General features: G+C 44.3%; 1 protein-coding gene across 2 annotated transcripts; it reads left to right on the top strand.

Annotated features, from left to right (window-relative positions):
- The first annotated feature begins 1,502 nt into the window (after positions 1-1,502).
- LOC120233523 (olfactory receptor 13C7-like) lies at positions 1,503-3,899 on the top strand. 2 transcript variants are annotated; one of them, XM_039234829.1, is made up of 2 exons: positions 1,503-1,523; positions 2,973-3,899. In XM_039234829.1, exons 1-2 carry the CDS (start codon positions 1,503-1,505, stop codon positions 3,897-3,899), a joined length of 948 nt encoding a protein of 315 aa, XP_039090760.1. The 2 variants fall into 2 exon arrangements, with proteins under 2 accessions (XP_039090760.1, XP_039090761.1); XM_039234830.1 differs by lacking the exon at positions 1,503-1,523 and having other exon boundaries at positions 2,949-3,899.
- Positions 3,900-17,608: the final 13,709 nt, after the last annotated feature.

Below are 17,608 nucleotides of genomic sequence, written 5' to 3'. Positions count from 1 at the left end.
GCAGACTGGAATTTAAATAATCTTCTTAAGGCCATGGCCAGTCCTTTGGAAATTGTGCCCTGAGCGCATGAGGTAGGTGGAGGGGAGAGGACTGGCTGGACCCTTCACCTTCCTTGTCACACGTTCTGAACCCTCACCTGGCACTTAAGGCCCGGCGTTGCTAATTCTGACGTGTGGCCTCTTCCTAACCTTTAGGAAACAAATGGATTATTTGTGTTCACCATGTTTCTGATCCAGGTAAGTGCAGGTTTTGATCATACCAAAATTTTCATTAGCAATCTTCATTTCTGCCATCAGACTTGATTGTAATGGAATAGAGGCTCGAGAAGGAGAAAAGCCTCTTTGTTGGTATGGTATGGAGTCAAATAGACCCAGCAGCCTGCAAAAGTCTGTAAGAGAGATCATCTGGCCTCACCCCGCTTTGTGCAGAGGGAGGAGGGCTTGCTCTGGACCTCCCAGCTCACAGTCTCTTGTACACATGCAGGTGTCCCTTATTGATTAAAACCAGGATATGTGGGGGGGGGGGGGGGGCGGGGAATCTTTCTTCTTTTGTAGTTAATGATTCAAACTACAGTATTAATAACAAGCTGTGTTTCTGGATCTGGTGATGCTGGCATGAAGGGAACATTTTCTTCACATGATCCAGGTTCTTGGGAGAGGGCGGGCCTACTCAGGCTGGGACCAATTTACTGCCCCAGCACATATGTCACAAGTAGTAGTGTGTCCTGGGCATCTGGGCCATCCCCAAGCTGGGGCCATTCTCAGTACTGAGCAGCCTCATTTCCTGGATGTAGTCCAGTAGTCATTTCCTGGATGGTACACTGGCCTCAGAGAGATATAGCAGTGTTTTTAAGACGCTGGGAGAAAAAGGGAGATTGACTCTTGTTTATCTTCATGCTAAAGCCAAGGGGTTTGTAGATATTTGGAGGGCTGGCACATGGAAGAGGGATTAAAGTTGCAAAGGAGCAGATTTTGCTCAGTGTCCAAGGAGAAGCTACTTCAAAGTGAACGAACCTCATCAGGAAGCGCAGAGTCCCACATCATTCAAGGCATCAAGCACAGGCTGGAGGACTAGAGGAAGTTGGTAGTGCTGTCTGCACTGGAAAGGGAGCACATTGCTAAATAGATCCTAAGGCCCATTGTCGGTAGCGTTGGTGTGATTACTGGGGTTGCTGCTGCCATAATTACTTGTCTGCATGACTATTTGCGTGTCTACTTCCCCTGCTAGATTTTGAGCTCTTTCTTTGAGGTCACAGGCTCTGCCTTTCACGGCTGTGCTCCCACCACCTAGAATCATGCCTGCCCCAAAGCAGGTGCCCGATAAATGTGTCAACCTGAACTGAATTTTTGTGGCACTGGGTCACAGCCACGATGTTAAGAACCATGTAGGAGTGTCTCAGAGCTCCCCAGGTAGATGTGCCCCTGCATAACCAAGGAAGGGGCTGGATTGCTGAGAGAACTTGGCAAGATGGATGCCTGGGAAGTTTATGAGGGTTTTAGCTATGGAGCACATAAAACTGAATGTCCAACACCCTCAGTGTTGCCTACAAGTGGGTTTTTTTTTATTGGTTCAGAATAAATCCCAGTTTGGGGAGCTCTCAGAAGTCTGAGGAAAGAGTCAAGCTTTCCAGAAAGAAGAGGTGACAGAGTGGAATGCGGGGCTTTGTGAACAGTCTTGGGGAGAAGTCGGTGCCGCCGATGCAGGCAGCTGGAAAATGAAGAAAAGAAGAGATATTCGGTCCGAAGTCTCCATCAGTGTGGCCACAGTGTGTAAGAGGTCCATTTGCTGCCCCAAACGTACAAAAGGATCAACAAGATGTTAAGACCTTGGCACTGTGGTCTGAGCTAATTCTCCCAAATGTGACAGCAGGGTAGAGGAGCTGATGGCTCTTATCTACCCCAGGAAAAGGGATGCTCGATTTTGTTTTTTTTTTCCTGTTGGTTTTAATTTATGTTGTCTTGTCTCCTGCATGGTTTATTCTTTTTTTCTCTTTTAATATGTGCCAGATGTTGTATTTGCAAAATTCTTTGTGGAAGTGATTTAGAAGACTGGGGTGATGTTACTTCCCTTCAGCGTGGATTTATATTTGCTTCTGATTTTTGGAAGCATCAAAAATCTGGGACCACTTCGATCCAAGTTCAGGGCTTGGGAAGATCACAGCCCCTATAAACAAATGCTTCCTTCTGATTCTCTTACTCCTGTGGTTCTGCCCTTTGAGATCCCTGACTAGAGGGAGGAAGTTTAGTTAGAGGCCCTTCACAATGAGCCTTGAACTTCAAAACCTGTTCCCCTCCTCCAAGAGGCTGAAAGTAGTGCTTCTTAGCCTCTCAGTAGCCACCTCCAGATGCTGCACATGCCTCACTTGAAACATAGCCTCAAAGGCTGGACTTCTCTGAATCCCTATTTTTTCCCCAAATCATGACCCTGTGAGTCTTTGTTGTTTTATAAACCTCACTCATGCTTTATGCAGGTGTTTTATATCATTGCCTAGTTTTTTTTTTAAGTTTATTTGTTTATTTTGAGAGAGAGAGAGGGAACGTGTGAGCTGGGGAGAGCATGAGAAAGAATCCAAGCAGGCTCAGTGCTGTTAGCGCAGAGCCTGACACAGGGCTTGATCCCGTGAATTGAACTGTAAGATCATAACCTGAGCCAAAATCAAGAGTTGGATGCTTAACTGACTGAGTCACCCAGGTGTCCCTAGTTTTTTTTTTAATTGTCATATGCAGGAGAGTTAGTCCAAATTAATTCCTCATTCTTAACTAGAAGCAGAAGTTAAATACTATTCTCTACTACATTTTTCCTAGAATCCTATAAAGATGACCAAATTGTCAGAGCTATTCTCCAGTTGCTCAGCAGGGTTGAGATTTTTGCTCTGCTGCCCAAGCACTTTTGGAGTCAGAGAGAGCTGAAATTGACTTCAGAGAGTTCCTGCAGGTGACAGAGGAGGTGCACCATGGATAGGTCCAATCAGACCTCCCCCGTGGTGGGATTCATTCTCCTGGGACTCTCTGCCCACCCAAGGCTGGAGAAAACGTTCTTTGTGCTCATTTTACTGATGTACCTGGTGATCCTGCTGGGCAATGGGGTCCTCATCCTGGTGACCATCCTTGACTCCCGCCTGCACACGCCCATGTACTTCTTCCTGGGGAACCTCTCCTTCCTGGACATCTGCTACACAACCTCCTCTGTCCCCCTCATTCTTGACAGCTTCCTGACCCCCAGGAAAACCATCTGTTTCTCAGCCTGTTTGGGGCAGATGTTCCTCTCTTTTGCGATGGGAGCCACAGAGTGTGTGCTTCTGGGCATGATGGCATTTGATCGCTACGTGGCCATCTGTAACCCCCTGAGATACCCTGTGGTCATGAGCAAGGCTACGTACATACCCATGGCTGCTGGCTCCTGGGCAGCTGGTATCACCAACTCTGTAGTTCAGACATCCCAGGCTATGAGGCTGCCCTTCTGTGGGGACAACGTCATCAATCACTTCACATGTGAGATTCTGGCTGTCCTGAAGTTGGCCTGTGCTGACATTTCTGTGAATGTGATTAGCATGGTTGTGGCTAATGTGATCTTCCTGGGGGTCCCAGTTCTGTTCATCTTTGTCTCCTATGTATTTATCATGGCTACCATCCTGAGGATCCCTTCGGCTGAGGGGAAGAAAAAGGCCTTCTCCACCTGCTCTGCCCACCTCACAGTCGTGGTTGTCTTCTACGGAACCATCCTCTTCATGTATGGGAAGCCCAAATCCAAGGACCCCCTGGGGGCAGACAAAGAGGACCTTTCAGATAAGCTCACCTCCCTCTTCTATGGGGTGGTGACCCCCATGCTCAACCCCATCATCTACAGCCTCAGGAACAAGGATGTGAAGGCTGCTGTAAAGAACTTGGTGCATCAATAACACCTAATCGAGTGACTATCAAAGATTTCCAGATTGCCAGAATGCAAGACCTCCAAACTCCTCATTGTACTCATGGGAAAAGAGTAACCCAGAGGAGACAAGGGAGTTTTGTAAGGTCCATGTTGCAGACCATGTGACTAAGGCTAAAAAGTAAACTGGTTCTCTATCCACTCACCCACCCACCCATTGTTCCATAGTCAATGGAAGCTTCTATCTGTGAACCTAGAAGGAAAGAGCCTTCACAGTTCTAGAAATGTTGGCTAGTTGTTGGCCTTGTGCACAAGCACAGTGACATCACTTCAGAGCTATTTTATGCTGGTGAAATCTGAGATTCTCTGCCTCCAGAAGCTGGCGCATATCTGTGATGCCTCACTGATGTGTGCGACATTAAGAGACAGACACAGAATCTGGTTTTAGAAGAACTGGGCTCTTGGAATGTACTGTGAGGCCCTAGGTAGAACTGCTAATCACTGCACATGCTTTGATATTATCCTAGAGGCCTGTGCTCAGTAAGAATAACATGAAAAATAAAATCTATACCATTGGCTGATAGCACCTTTAGTGAGAATTCACCTTATGTCTTGGCACCAGAAAAAGAGCTCTTACCTTCAGTATGGAAAGCTCCGAAGAAGCACAGACAGATGTGTGCACTCACCTACCCTTACCTCAGGTCTAATCCCACACCGGTACAGTACTGCATGCCTGGGAGGCAGAAGCTTTCCATCTCTTTTCCTCACACAAACTACATGACTCACAGTATCAAACACTCCCATGGGGGTGCCCAGACAATAAGGAGGCCCAATACATGTTTTGGGGAAAGCAAAGGATTGTAATAAGCCTCAATTGCACGGCCCTCATCAGCCATTAGTAAGAGTTGCTCTACATTGGTTATGGCACAGGTATGATGGGCTATGGAGCCACAGGTTTGGACTCTTTAGGTTGCGGCCATAACAGCATGGAGGTTGGAGATCATATTAGGTGGGAGATCTTCAACTGCCCAAAAGAGAGAATTCTACTCAACCTGGTTTAAGACTAATGTGGATTTATCCAAAAGTAGGGCCAGCCTCAGGCAAAGTTAATCAGGCTCTGGCTCCTTTGCTCTGGATTCTCTTGACTCTTCACTCTTCCATGTGTCAGCTTTGTTCTCTGACTGACTCCTCTCAAAGTCACAGGATGGCTGCATAGTCCTGGACCTGCATTTTCCACATTCATTTATGGGATAGAAACCACTGGTTCTTACAGCCAGAGAACAAGTGTCCTGAGGTTTGTTCTGACTCCACTGATGGATGCAAACTGCAAGCCAATCACAGTGGCAGGTGAGATAAGATTATGCAGATTGACTTAGACCGCAGCAGTCCCCGGCTCTGAAACAGAAGGTGGGGTCAGTCTAACCTAAGTCTATGGCTGCCACACAAAGGAAAATCTGGAGTTGTTAAGAGCGTGGTAGAAGGGCAATGGACCCTTGAAAGACAGCTGACAGATGTCCACTATTTTCTGGGTCCTCGGTGAGGCTTTCTGATTCTGGGAAATCCCTAGGAGGGTAGAATGCCTCTTATCGAATGTTGAAGCAGAATATTCCCAGCCTAGTCAAGCGGAGGCTCCATGTCAGACTAAATCTGATTAAAGAAAATAAATACAAGAATATGCCTTGTGCATCTGAGTTTTTGTCCTAGATTCACACCTGTCCCTGGTACGTTATGTCAAGTCTCAACTCTGCAGCTGAGAGGTCTGCCCTTTGAGGTGAATCTTACTCCTCCTTGGCTTTGTAATCTTAATGATTTTTCTACTTTTAGTTTTCCTTTGCCCCATTTTTCCACTATTTTTAACTTTTTAAAAAAGGATTGGGTTGAGGCGCCTGGGTGGCTTAGTCAGTTAAGCGTCCGACTTTCGCTTAGGTCATGATCTCGCGGTTCGTGGGTTCGAGCCCCGCGTCGGGCTCTGTGCTGACTGCCAGCTCAGAGCCTGGAGCCTGTTTCAGAGTCTGTATCTCCCTCTCTCTCTGACCCTCCCCTGCTCACGCTGTCTCTCTCTCTTTCCTAGAAATAAATTTAAAAAATATTTAAAAAAAAAAAGGATTGGGCTATCTCAATCCTTTGTGGGAGGATGCCAGGCATATATTGAAAGACCAACAAGCAAACAAAACAAGTAAGCAGGCAAACAAATAAACAAAAGCCAAAGGAACTAATGACAAAATGCGGCAGTGGGAGGGACAGTGGTCTGGCTGTTGGAGGAGCAGTCTCTTCCAGCTCTTTTCTCTGGGCCTTGTTGTCTCTCTCCCCAGCTGTACCTTAGTTTAGGACTGGATGGCCTTGAGGTCCTTCCAAGGCTGACCTTCCAAGGTGGTGATTCTAACCCCCAGGCCACGAGCATGAGACTAGGGATGGTGAAATGAGACTTTGTAAAAGTCACCTGTCCAGTATCATGGCCCCTAGGGCAGACTTGCCCTGTGCTGCTTCCTCAACTCCCAGTCCCCTGCGTTTATTATATGTGGCACGTGACACATACAGGAGATGCTGACTCTCAGTATTTCTACATTTGTACTTAGATTTCCCTCAACATAAGCCCCTGTGAGCAGATCTCAGGTCCTTTGCCAGGGACGCTCCCAAAGGTATGTCTGTGCTGTTTGCAATTGCACTTGAAAGAGACTGCTCATCCCCAGATTCTGGGTGGTGGCCGACCTTCCTTTCCTGTAGAATTTGCATACAAAATACCAAACCTGCCTGCAGTGATTAGGACTTCACGTGGGCTTTCTCACGGGAGGGAAGGAAGAGAACAGCAATCTCTACTGAACTTCTCTTTGGGGTTGGGCTCGGTGAGAGGGGATCAGCTGGAACCTCCCTCCTTAGAAATCTGTAAATGAGGATCCTAATCTTATTGAACGGACCACAATCCTACCCCCCTCACCACCAGAGGTGAGCAGGGATGCCAGCAAGTGGAGGAAAGTGGTTGTACCCTAGGAGAGAATAAATAGGCAAGGGGACGCAGGGAGGGTCTGAGACTCTATTGAGTCTGTTTCTCTCTCGTTCTCCACGCTGTCTGCCTCTGCATTTTCCTTTGTTTCCTGATCTCTACTTCATCTGACTCACCGCGTTAACAATGTGGTTAGAGCAAGCCTTACCAACAGTTATTAAAAGGGATGGAACTGAGCATTATTATGATCCTTTGCTCCCCCCACCCCATTTAAAAACGTTTCCTGAGGGGCGCGTGGGTGGCTTAGTCAGTTAAGCGTCCGACTTTTGCTCAGGTCATGATCTCGCGGTTCGTAGGTTCGAGCCCCGCGTCGGGCTCTGTGCTGACTGCCAGCTCAGAGCCTGGAGCCTGTTTCAGAGTCTGATTTTCTCTCTCTCTCTCTCTCTCTCTGACCCTCCCCTGCTCACGCTGTCTCTCTCTCTGCTAGAAATAAATAAAACATTAAAAAAAAGTTTAAAAACAAACGTTTCCTGATAGCCTGGGAACACGATGTTCTGGCTCTGTCAGCCCCAACTCTATTAAAACTTCTGCTCATGGACTCTAGATGATTTCCCGAATCAACCCAAATAAATTCTTAGGGAGAAAAATGAGAAAAAATTTACTGGAGCCTGTGCAAGTGAATCTTTGTTCTTATAACTAAAAGAGCAAAACTAAACAGATGGAGATGAAAGTTCACTGAAGAGTCAGTGGCTCACGGCTGGTACTGGCTGTAGACTCAGGAACCATTAAGATTCCCCAGGAACCCTCTGAGGCCCGGGGCTGGTTCTGTTTGCTCCCAATTAAGGCCGATGGTTTGTTCCCCTGGGGCTCAAGTCCAGGAACCTGAGTATTGTGGAAAGTCCATTAGTATTCCAAATTGAATCACTACAACAGCTGCTGCGAGCACGCCCAAGGAAAATAAGAGGGCAGTTCAAAGAGCAACTGGGTGGCAAGGATTGGAGAGGTGGGCATGGAGGCTGCTCAGGTCAGCACGCCCGGGACTGAGTCATCGTGCCCTGTCCCTCCAGAGGTGCCGGGAGCCCAGGCCAGGGAGCCAGAGACCTGCTTTCCAATTCTCCTTCGATTTGCCACAGTTGAGTTTCTTTCCCTCTCTGGGCTTCAGTTTCTTTTCTTTTCTTCTTCTTCTTTTTTTAATGTTTTATTTATTTCTGAGAGAGAGACACACACACACACACAGAATCCGAAGCAGTCTCCAGGCTCTGAGCTGGCTGTCAGCACAGAGCCCGACGCGGGGCTCAAACCCATAAACCACGAGATCATGACCTGAGCCGAAGTCGGACACTTAACCGACTGAGCCACCCAGGCACCCCTCTGGGCCTCTGTTTCTTTGCCTGTAAAATGTGAGTGTATCCTCCCACCCCTCTCACTAGATGATGGATGAGAAAACACCTAGGAGGGCCCAGAAGGGAGGAATTCATGGCTCACACCCCACAACCTGTCACTCACTGATTAGGGGTCCCCTCTGGCTTCTCCCCCTCCACAGTGCATGAGCTATGGCTCTCAATTCCCAGCGCTACTTCGTGCACTGTTTACAGGAGACATGGGTGGCTGATTTGTGGCCCTGACTACCTGTGCCTGCTGCACACCTGCCATCTGGTGGACATTTCTACAAGCCTCGATGATCAGTGCTTCCAGAAACAACGTGCTCAAGAGTCACGTTGGGGTGTTGTGAAAATGCAGATTTGGAGTCAGTGAGTCTGAGGAGGGACCTGAGACCCTACATCTCTGACACGTTCCTGGGTGCCTATGCTGCTGCCCTGTGGGCCACACTTTGAGTAACAGGCCCTCGAAGACCTGGGATCCAGGCCAAGGGACCGAAGGAAGAGGCAGGGAAGACCTCCTGCGGGGAGGTCTCCTGACCTGCGCCAAGTCCTTTGGTGTCGGCCACCCAGTCCAGTCTCTCCAGTGTCAAGGGCAGTAGTTTGCCCTGTGACCTCACTTCTCTTATGGATCTAAGAATTATTGATTTATCAGTTTGTTCAGCTTTTCACTTGTCAACAGAGTGTTGGCGACCCAGCTTCTTACATGGTAGACCAGAAACTAGCCATTCTCATTTCGGTAGCTCCAAAGTGCAGCCAAGTGCAAACAGATATGCAATGTGGTCAGGACCAGAATAAGAGGCATAAATACAACAGAGGAAGAAATATGTATCAAATTTTGCAGAAGACACAGTTATCATATTTCTAAAAATGAACTGGAAAGCTATTAGCAGCGATATGAGTTCAGAAAAGATAAGGAGATAGAAATCCCTTCTCAAAAATCAATTGCATTCCTTATGTGGAAACTAATTTGACAATAAACTATTTGTAAAAAAAAAGAAAAAAGAAAAAAAAAAGAAAACTTATGTGGAAACTAATTTGACAATAAACTATTTGTAAAAATAAAAAATAAAAAAAAATCAATTGCATTCCCACATACCATCACTATACAAAAGGAAAAAAAGCAGGAATAATGTGCTATTTGCAATAGTAACAAATATCAAATGAATGGAAACAAACATAATTCCAGACATGACCGAGTTAAGAAAAAAAGATTATGAGTTTTGGGAGTATAGAGGACAGCAGGAAGACCGACCAGGAATAATTCTAGGGAGAAGCAAGAGAGAAGAAATACATTAGAAACGACCTTAATTTCGAGGGTGGAAGCTCTCAAACTTATCAACAGAAGATCCCCTTTAATCTGTATACCCTGGGCTCTACCTCCAAACATTTCAATTTCTCTATGTGGGGGTAAGGCCAGTGGGAACGCTGGGCTCAGAAACAGTTGTTTGGGGTTTTTAAATCCCTCAGAGACTCCACTGAGCTACATAAATTGTTAGTGAAGAACAAGTGAACAATACAAAGATCTTTTGAAGGAAACAGTGTTAGATTCTTCCTACCAGAGTTGAACTTCTTACAAAGTAACAATCACTGAACTATAGACTATTGTGCTTTTTTTAAGTTTGTTTATTTTGAGAGACAGCATGTATGTATACCAGTGCACACACACCAGATTGAGTGAGGGGAGTAGCCAGGGGCGGGGGGTGGGGGGGAGAGAGAGAGAGACAAAGAGAAAGAAGGGGGGGGGGAGAGAGAGAGAGAGAGAGAGAGAGAGAGAATCCCAAGCAGGCTCCACGCTCAGCACGGAGCCTCACATGGGATCATGACCTGAGCTGATATCAAGAGTTGCACGCCTAACCCATTTTGCCACTCAGGCACCCCTCCCTACACCATAGCTTCTTAAAGTTTTACAAAACCAGTGGTATCTGAGACAACAGAAAATTCCCAACTATAAGAATTAAATATAAATATTTCAGATCAAAATTCACAGTGTGAGGGGTAAAAAATCACTTTTTAAAGTGGGCAGCAACAACATTCAACTGAATGAAGTTTTGCCTCCAACAAACATCACACCATACGTTGCTATAAACTTCTGATGGATTGGAATTAAACATCAAATACCATTGTGATTACAAAAATCTAAAAAAGAACAGAATGGCATATTTATTCCAGCTGTGGAAAGGACTGTTATTCATTATTTTGGAAGAGAGAAGTTATCGGAATTAAAATAGACAAGTTCAAACATACAGTCTGCAAAAACTCCTGAATAATATAGTCTGATCTAGCAAGTATCAAACTATAGCCAAATGGAAGTTTGTCAGACTCTACAAGTATTTTTTTAAATATATACATTCCAAATAACTTTTAATAGGTAATAAGACAATGGACACATGCAGACTTGAGATGTTTTGACTTTTTTTTACACGCTGGGGTCCCGTATCATGTTAGCATGTGTGCCATTGAGTGGACTTCCTTTTGTGTAGACCTCAGAATAGATCTTCTCCTGCCATCTCTGTGCATTTAAATGTGTCCTTTAAATCTTCTTTAAATGTGTCCTTGATTAGGAAAAGCATAGTTCTGCACTGATCTTTTCTTTAATCTGGGCTGATGCACATCCGCTCATGTATATATAATTGTACCAGGGAATACACATAAGCACTGTTCTCAATTACGTGCAGGGCAAGACTCAGAATCATCTGCTCCATGCATGTCCTAATCACGGTGTCCTAGCGGAAGGCACAATAACAAATGAGCAAGTAACTGGTTACACAGTAACAATGTCACATTGTAAATAGTATTGGGACGAACCATAAATTTGGGGCACTACTTTTCTGACCACATTCTTTTTATTTTTAATATAATTTACTGTCAAGTTAGCTAACATACAGTGTATATATACAGTGTGCCCTTCTTGGCTTTGAGAGTAGACTCCCATGTTTCATCGCTTACATGCAACACCCAGTGCTCATCCCAACAAGCGCCCTTCTCAGTGCCCATCACCCACATTCTCCTCTACCCCACCCCGCATCAACCCTCAATTTGTTCTCTGTATTTGAGAGTCGCTTATGGTTTGCCTCCCTCTCTGTTTGAAACTATTTTTTACCCTTCCTTTCCCCCACGTCTGACTACACTTCTGAAAAGGAACCGAACAGATATTCAACCTTATTGGTGAACCACTATTGTTTCTGAATTTTAATGTCAAACTAGCATTTTTTAAATTCATAAACTTTGTCTTTTAGAGCAGTTTCAGGTTTACAGCAAACCTGAACAGAAAGTACAGAGTTCCCATATCCCCCATCACTACCCCCCGACACCACCTCCTTCATTAGCAATGATTCCCACCAGAGCGATTATCTTTGTTACAGCTGATGAACCTACACGGACACGCCATCACCCAGAGTTATAATTTACATTAAGATCATTCTTGCTGTTGTACAGATGCATAATGACCTGTGTTCAGCACTATCGTTTTATGCAAAATAGCTTCACTGACCTAAAAATCCTCTGTGCTCTGCCTCTTCATCTCTCCCTCTCCACCAAGCCCTAGAAATCCCTAATCTTTTTTTCTTTTAATGTTTATTTATCTTTGAAAGAAAAAGAGAGGGTCCCTGGGTGGCTCAGTTGGTTAAGCGTCCAACTTCGGCTCAGGTCACAATCTCACGGTTCGTGGGTTCGAGCCCCGCATCGGGCTCTGTGCTGACAGCTAGCTCGGATTCTTCGGATTCTGCTTCTCCTGCTTCGGATTCTGTGTCTCCCTCTCTCTCTGACCCTCCCCTGCTCACGCTGTCTCTCCCTCTCTCAGAAATAAATAAAACATTTTTTAAAAAATGAAAGAAAAAGAGATCGAGGAGGGGCAGAGAGAGGTGAACAGTGGATCCGAAACAGGCTCTGTGCTGAAAGCAGAGAGCTCAGCATGGGGCGAGATCATGTGAAGTTATGACCTGAGCCAAAGTCGGAGGCTTAACGGACTGAACAACCCAGGCGCCCCTGCCGAATCTTTTTACTGTCTCCATCATTTTGCCTTTTCCAGAATGTCATATAATTGGAACCATACAGTATATAACCTTTTCAGATTGCCTTCTTTCACTTAATAATATGCTTTTAACTCTCTTCCATGTCTTTTCATATCTGGATACCTCATTTCTTTGTAGTGCTGAATAATATTTCACAGTCTGGAAGTACCACAGTTTATTTATCCACTTCTCTACTGAAGGGCATCTTGGCTGCTTCCAAGTGTTTGGCAGTTATGAATAATGTGGCTCTAACCACCCAAGCGCAGATTTTGGTGTGCACATACACTTTCACAAATCAATATTGAAGCAAAAAATTTTTCAAGAAACCAACTTAATGTAAATATAGAGTAGTTTGGGACTGCAAGGCAAGCTCTTTCAAAAACCATGATCCTTTGCAAACTACTCATCTGCATGAATGAGCATTTTCTCTACAGCAGGCAACCGAAACAAAACATAAATCAAAGGTGGAAACTGGTGCAAAGGCAATTACCATTCATAATTCCAGATTTCAGGTTTTTGTGTTCCTCATAATCTCATTAGCTTTGAATTTTCATACATTATCTTTGAACAAAGTAATTGTTATAAATTTAAATTTATAAAAGAAATGTAACAATAAAACAGCATTTTAAAAAATATTTTACATAACAGGACTCTGTAAGATTTTATTGGAAAAAAAGAGTCCAGTGCTGGGGCGCCTGGCTGGCTCAGTTGGTTAAGCGTCCGACTTTGGCTCAGGTCATGATCTCGTGGTTCATGAGCTTGAGCCTCGCAGCGGGCTCTGTGCTGACAGCTCGGAGCCTGGAGCCTGCTTTGGATTCTGTGTCTCCTTCTCTCTCTGCCCCTCCTCTGCTTATGCGCTCTCTCAAAAATAAAATAAAAACATTAAAATTTTTTAAAAAAAGAATCCAGTGCTGAAAAATAAAAATAATATTTCTTAAGTTTGAAAATTACTGAAATAAACAGGCAAGGAGAGTGTTTCATGCTCACAGTCTCCTATCTTGGAGGATGCATTGGAGCCTGGCTGGTACTTTATGAGCCACAGATTGAGGGTCACAATGCTGAATTTTACAGTGTTGGTGTTGGATGCCCTGGGTAGGGCTTCTCTTCCTCCTGTGACATCTCCAGATAGGATCAATGGAGATGCCAGATACACAGATTCTGTTTTAAGGCACAGAGATCTCCCTCGATCTCTAAAGCCATATTCCCAGTTATTAAATTAGCAGTGGGGGCGCCTGTGTGGCTTAGTCGGTTGAGCGTCCGACTTTCTCTTAGGTCATGATCTCGCGGTTCGTGGGTTCGAGCCCCGCGTCGGGCTCTGTGCTGACTGCCCCCTCAGAGCCTGGAGCCTATTTCAGAGTCTGTGTCTCCCTCTCTCTCTGACCCTCCCCTGCTCATGCTGTCTCTCTCTCTCTCTCTCCTAGAAATAAATAAAAATATTTAAAAAATAAATAAATAAATTAGCAGTGAACATGACAACAGAAAATGTTTTCTCTGGCTGGGAAGCTGCTTCTAAGCAACAGCTTCTAAAAGGGCTGATGGACAGCTAGCTGTCTCTGTAAGTCCCCTTTCTGCTAAGTGACTAAAACGTCATCTTAGTCAGTTCAGTGGGATCTCTGTTTCGTCAAGGCTTCTCCTCAACACTCTTTCTAGTTTTCAGAAACATACAGAAAGCCAAACCCAGCAGCTGAGACAGGGAAAGGAGGCAGGACATCTGGTCCTCAGTTGTCATCATCAGTTCCTGTTAACACCTGCACTCCCATCTGGCATCCAGTTGTACAGCTCACGCAGGACAACAGCCATAGCCTCCAGGCTCCGATCTTGAGGCCTCTTCAGGCGCTCGGTGCACTCTCCACTCCTGCTTGCCCCTCTCGGAGGGCACAGGAAACACTCAGCCACTCTTCCGTGGCACTCTAAGTGGAGAGCAGGGAACAAGACGTCCTTGCCTCCATTTCTCGTCTACACTCCCATCATGCAGAGGGGGAATTCAGCAAAGTGTGCCATTTCCCTGAGCTCCATGGGAAGTGAGGGTGAGGCTCAGATCCTCTCTTATCCCATATTCTCAAGCCCTTCTAGGGCTCTAGGTCCCACCCCACTGCATTCCCCCACAACCCCCTCAGAGTGAGCTGTTGGGGGATGATGGCGGGGGAGGGGGGGTGGTCCGAGACTATGCCTATCAGAATATTCTTCCAAGTCTGTGTTCATACAAATATTGTATGCCCTCAGTCTTTGGGGCCAGGTTCTAATATCTCAAAAGCTTTTACTTGAATGACCACTGTCTCCACCTAGAATTTCAAAGGTCTCTTTTTGAAACCAAAAGGCTAGGAATTGTCTACTTTTCTACTGTAATAATCATCTCTGAAGAGATGACTGCCTTACCCACATATTTTAGTTCTAGTACAGGCATTACTAGAAATAAAAAATATGTTCAGATTTTTAAAACTGGCCCATTACGTATGTATGAAACCAGATATCATCAAATCTGAAAGAATTTAAAACAGACCTCTTCCTTATCAAGATAGATCAGTTTGTGATTGTAAAATGTATTTAGGTTAAACAAACACAGAAACATTATTTTCAATAAGGAGTAACTTCAGAAATTTACTGTGCACAAATTCCTGAAAACAAAGTATGGGATCCTAGCTAATTAAAATCAACAGAACCTGCCCTGTTCTTTGTGTTTTTTTTTTGTTTGTTTTTTAAACCTGTTGTGTTCTTAATTAAAAAGTTTCTTCCCTCCAGATACCAGAGAAAAAGTTGGATCTACACGAATGAAGAGCATCAGAAATGCTTGATATGTAAGTAAATATAAAAGACATTGTTTCTTATTTTATAATCTCTTGTTTATATAATTGGCTATTTAAGGCAAAATAGGGGCACCTGGATGGCTCAGTTGGTTGAGTGTCTGACTCTTGATTTTGGCTCAGATCCTGATCTCAAGGTTTGGTTCATGGGTTCAAGTCCTGCATTGAGCTCCATGCTCACATTGTAGAGCCTTCTTGGAATTCTCTCTCTCTCCCTCTCTCTGCCCCTTCTCTGATTTGTTCTCTCTCTGTCTCTCTTTCTCAAAAATAAATAAATAAAACTTTTTAAAAGGCAAAATAATAATAGCATGTGGAAGCAAAATGTATGACAACTTTAACACAAAAGATAAAAGGGAAAATGGAATCATATTGTTGTCACGTTCATTTATTTTACATGAAGTGATGATTATTATTTGAAGATAGACTGTAATAAGGGTGCCTGGGTGCCTCAGTCATTAAGCATCCGACCTTGACTCCAGTCATGATCTAGTGGTTCGTGAGTTCAAGCCTGCGTCGGGCTCTGTGCCGACAGATCAGAGCCTGGAACCTATTTAAGGTTCTGTGTCTTCCTCTCTCTCTGCCCCTCCCCTGTTCATGCTCTGTCTCATTCAAAAATAAATAAACATTAAAAATTTCTTTTAAAAATGAAGACAGACTGTAATAAGTTAAAATATACACTATAGTGGCACCTGGGTGGCTCGGTCGATTGAGCCTCCAACTTCGGCTCAGGTCACCATCTCGCGGTTCATGGGTTCCAGCCTTGCGTTGGACTCTGTGCTGACAGCTCAGAGCCTGGAGCCTGTCTTTGGATTCTGTGTCTCCCTGTCTCTCTGACCCTCCCCTGCTCATGCTGTCTCTCTCTCTCTCAAAAATAAATAAAACATTAAAAAAATAAATAAAATGTATACTATAAACTCTAGAGCACCTACTGAAAAATATAGAGGCAGAGCTAAAAAGGCAATAGAGAAGATAAAATGAAATCATTAAAAACAATACTCCAAACACTAATATTCCAAAGAATGTAAGAAAAGAGAAAAAGTGGGAAAATGGAGAAAAGAACAAATGGAGCAAATAGAAAACAAATAGCAAGATAGTAGGTTTTAAATTCAACCATATGAGCAATTATATTAAATCTAAATGACCTGAACACCCCAATGGAAAGACAAATATTGTCAGATTCAATTAAAAGAATAAAGGCAACCAACTATATGATTTCTACAGGAAACCTACTTTAACTATAAAGAAACAAGGGGTGCCTGTGAGACTCAGTCAGTTAAGCATCCAACTTTTTTTTAAAGTTTTTTTTTTTAATGTTTTTATTTTATTTCTGGGAGAGGGAGAGACAGCATGAGCAGGGGAGGTCAGAGAGAGAGGGAGATACAATCTGAAGGAGGCTCCAGGCTCTGAGCTGTCAGCACAAAGCCCAACGCGGGGCTCAAACCCACGAACCGCGAGATCATGACCCGAGCCGAAGTCGGTCTCTTAACCAACTGAGCCACCCAGGCGCTCCAAGCATCCAACTTTTGATCTCTGCTCAGGTTATGATCTCACTGTTCTTGAGATGGAGCCCCATATTGTGCTCTGCACTGACAATGTGGAGACTGCTTGGGATTCTCCCTCTCCTCTCTCTTTGCCCCTCCCCTGAGCTCTCTCTCAAAATAAATAAAGCATTAAAAAATGAATATAAAGAAACAGATGAAAGACAGATTATTAACTATAGAGAACAAACTGATGGTTAGCAGAGGGGAGATGGGTGGGGGCTGGGAGCAATAGGTGATGGGGATTAAGGAAGGCACTTGTGATTAGCTCAGGATCTTGTATGCAAGTGTTGAATCACTGAATTGTACACCTGAAACTAATATTGCAATGTATGTTAATAACTAACTGGAATTAAAAAAATTTTTGAGAGACAGGGAGAAACAGAGCATGACCAGGGGAGGGGCAGAGAGAGGGAGACACAGAATCTGAAGCAGGCTCCAGGCTCTGAGCTGTCAGCACAAAGCCCGATGCAGGGCTTGAACTCATGGACCATGAGATCGTGACCTGAGCTGAAATCGGACACTTAACTGACTGAGCCACCCAGGCGCCCCTGGAGTTTTAATAAACACTCAAAAAAACCCAGCTGAGTTAAACAATGGAATGATGTGGAAATTATATCACACAGACATGAATCACAAAATTTTATGGGTTTTATTTATGTAAAATACAGAAAGATGTTTTGAGCTCCGGAAATTGTTGGTAAGTAACATTTTAAAAGTGCCATATTGATCTGTAAGCATTAACCTTTCTTTAGAAAGAAAGATAATTACAACAGCACCATAGAATAGAACTGTATCAGCCCCAAAGTGAAACACGTATGTAATTCTAAGTTTTGTAACAGCCACACCAAAAAGAGTAAAAAAAAAAAAATGTTGGATACATGTCCTTATATATTTGTCAAAACCCATAGAATGTACAACACCAAGAATGAACCCTAATGTAATGGACTTTGGGTGATGGTAATGTGCCACTCAGGTGCAGGATGTTGATAGTCAAAGAGTATGTTGGGGTGGGGTATATGGAAAATCTCTGTACCCTCTGCTCAATTTTGCTGTGAACTGAAAACT

Source organism: Hyaena hyaena, unplaced genomic scaffold, assembly GCF_003009895.1.
Source record: "Hyaena hyaena isolate Hyena2069 unplaced genomic scaffold, ASM300989v1 scaffold_93, whole genome shotgun sequence".
Classification (NCBI taxonomy): Eukaryota; Metazoa; Chordata; class Mammalia; order Carnivora; family Hyaenidae; genus Hyaena; species Hyaena hyaena.
The sequence above is the reverse complement of the archived record's forward strand: the minus strand, read 5'-3'. Positions and strand labels throughout refer to the sequence as shown.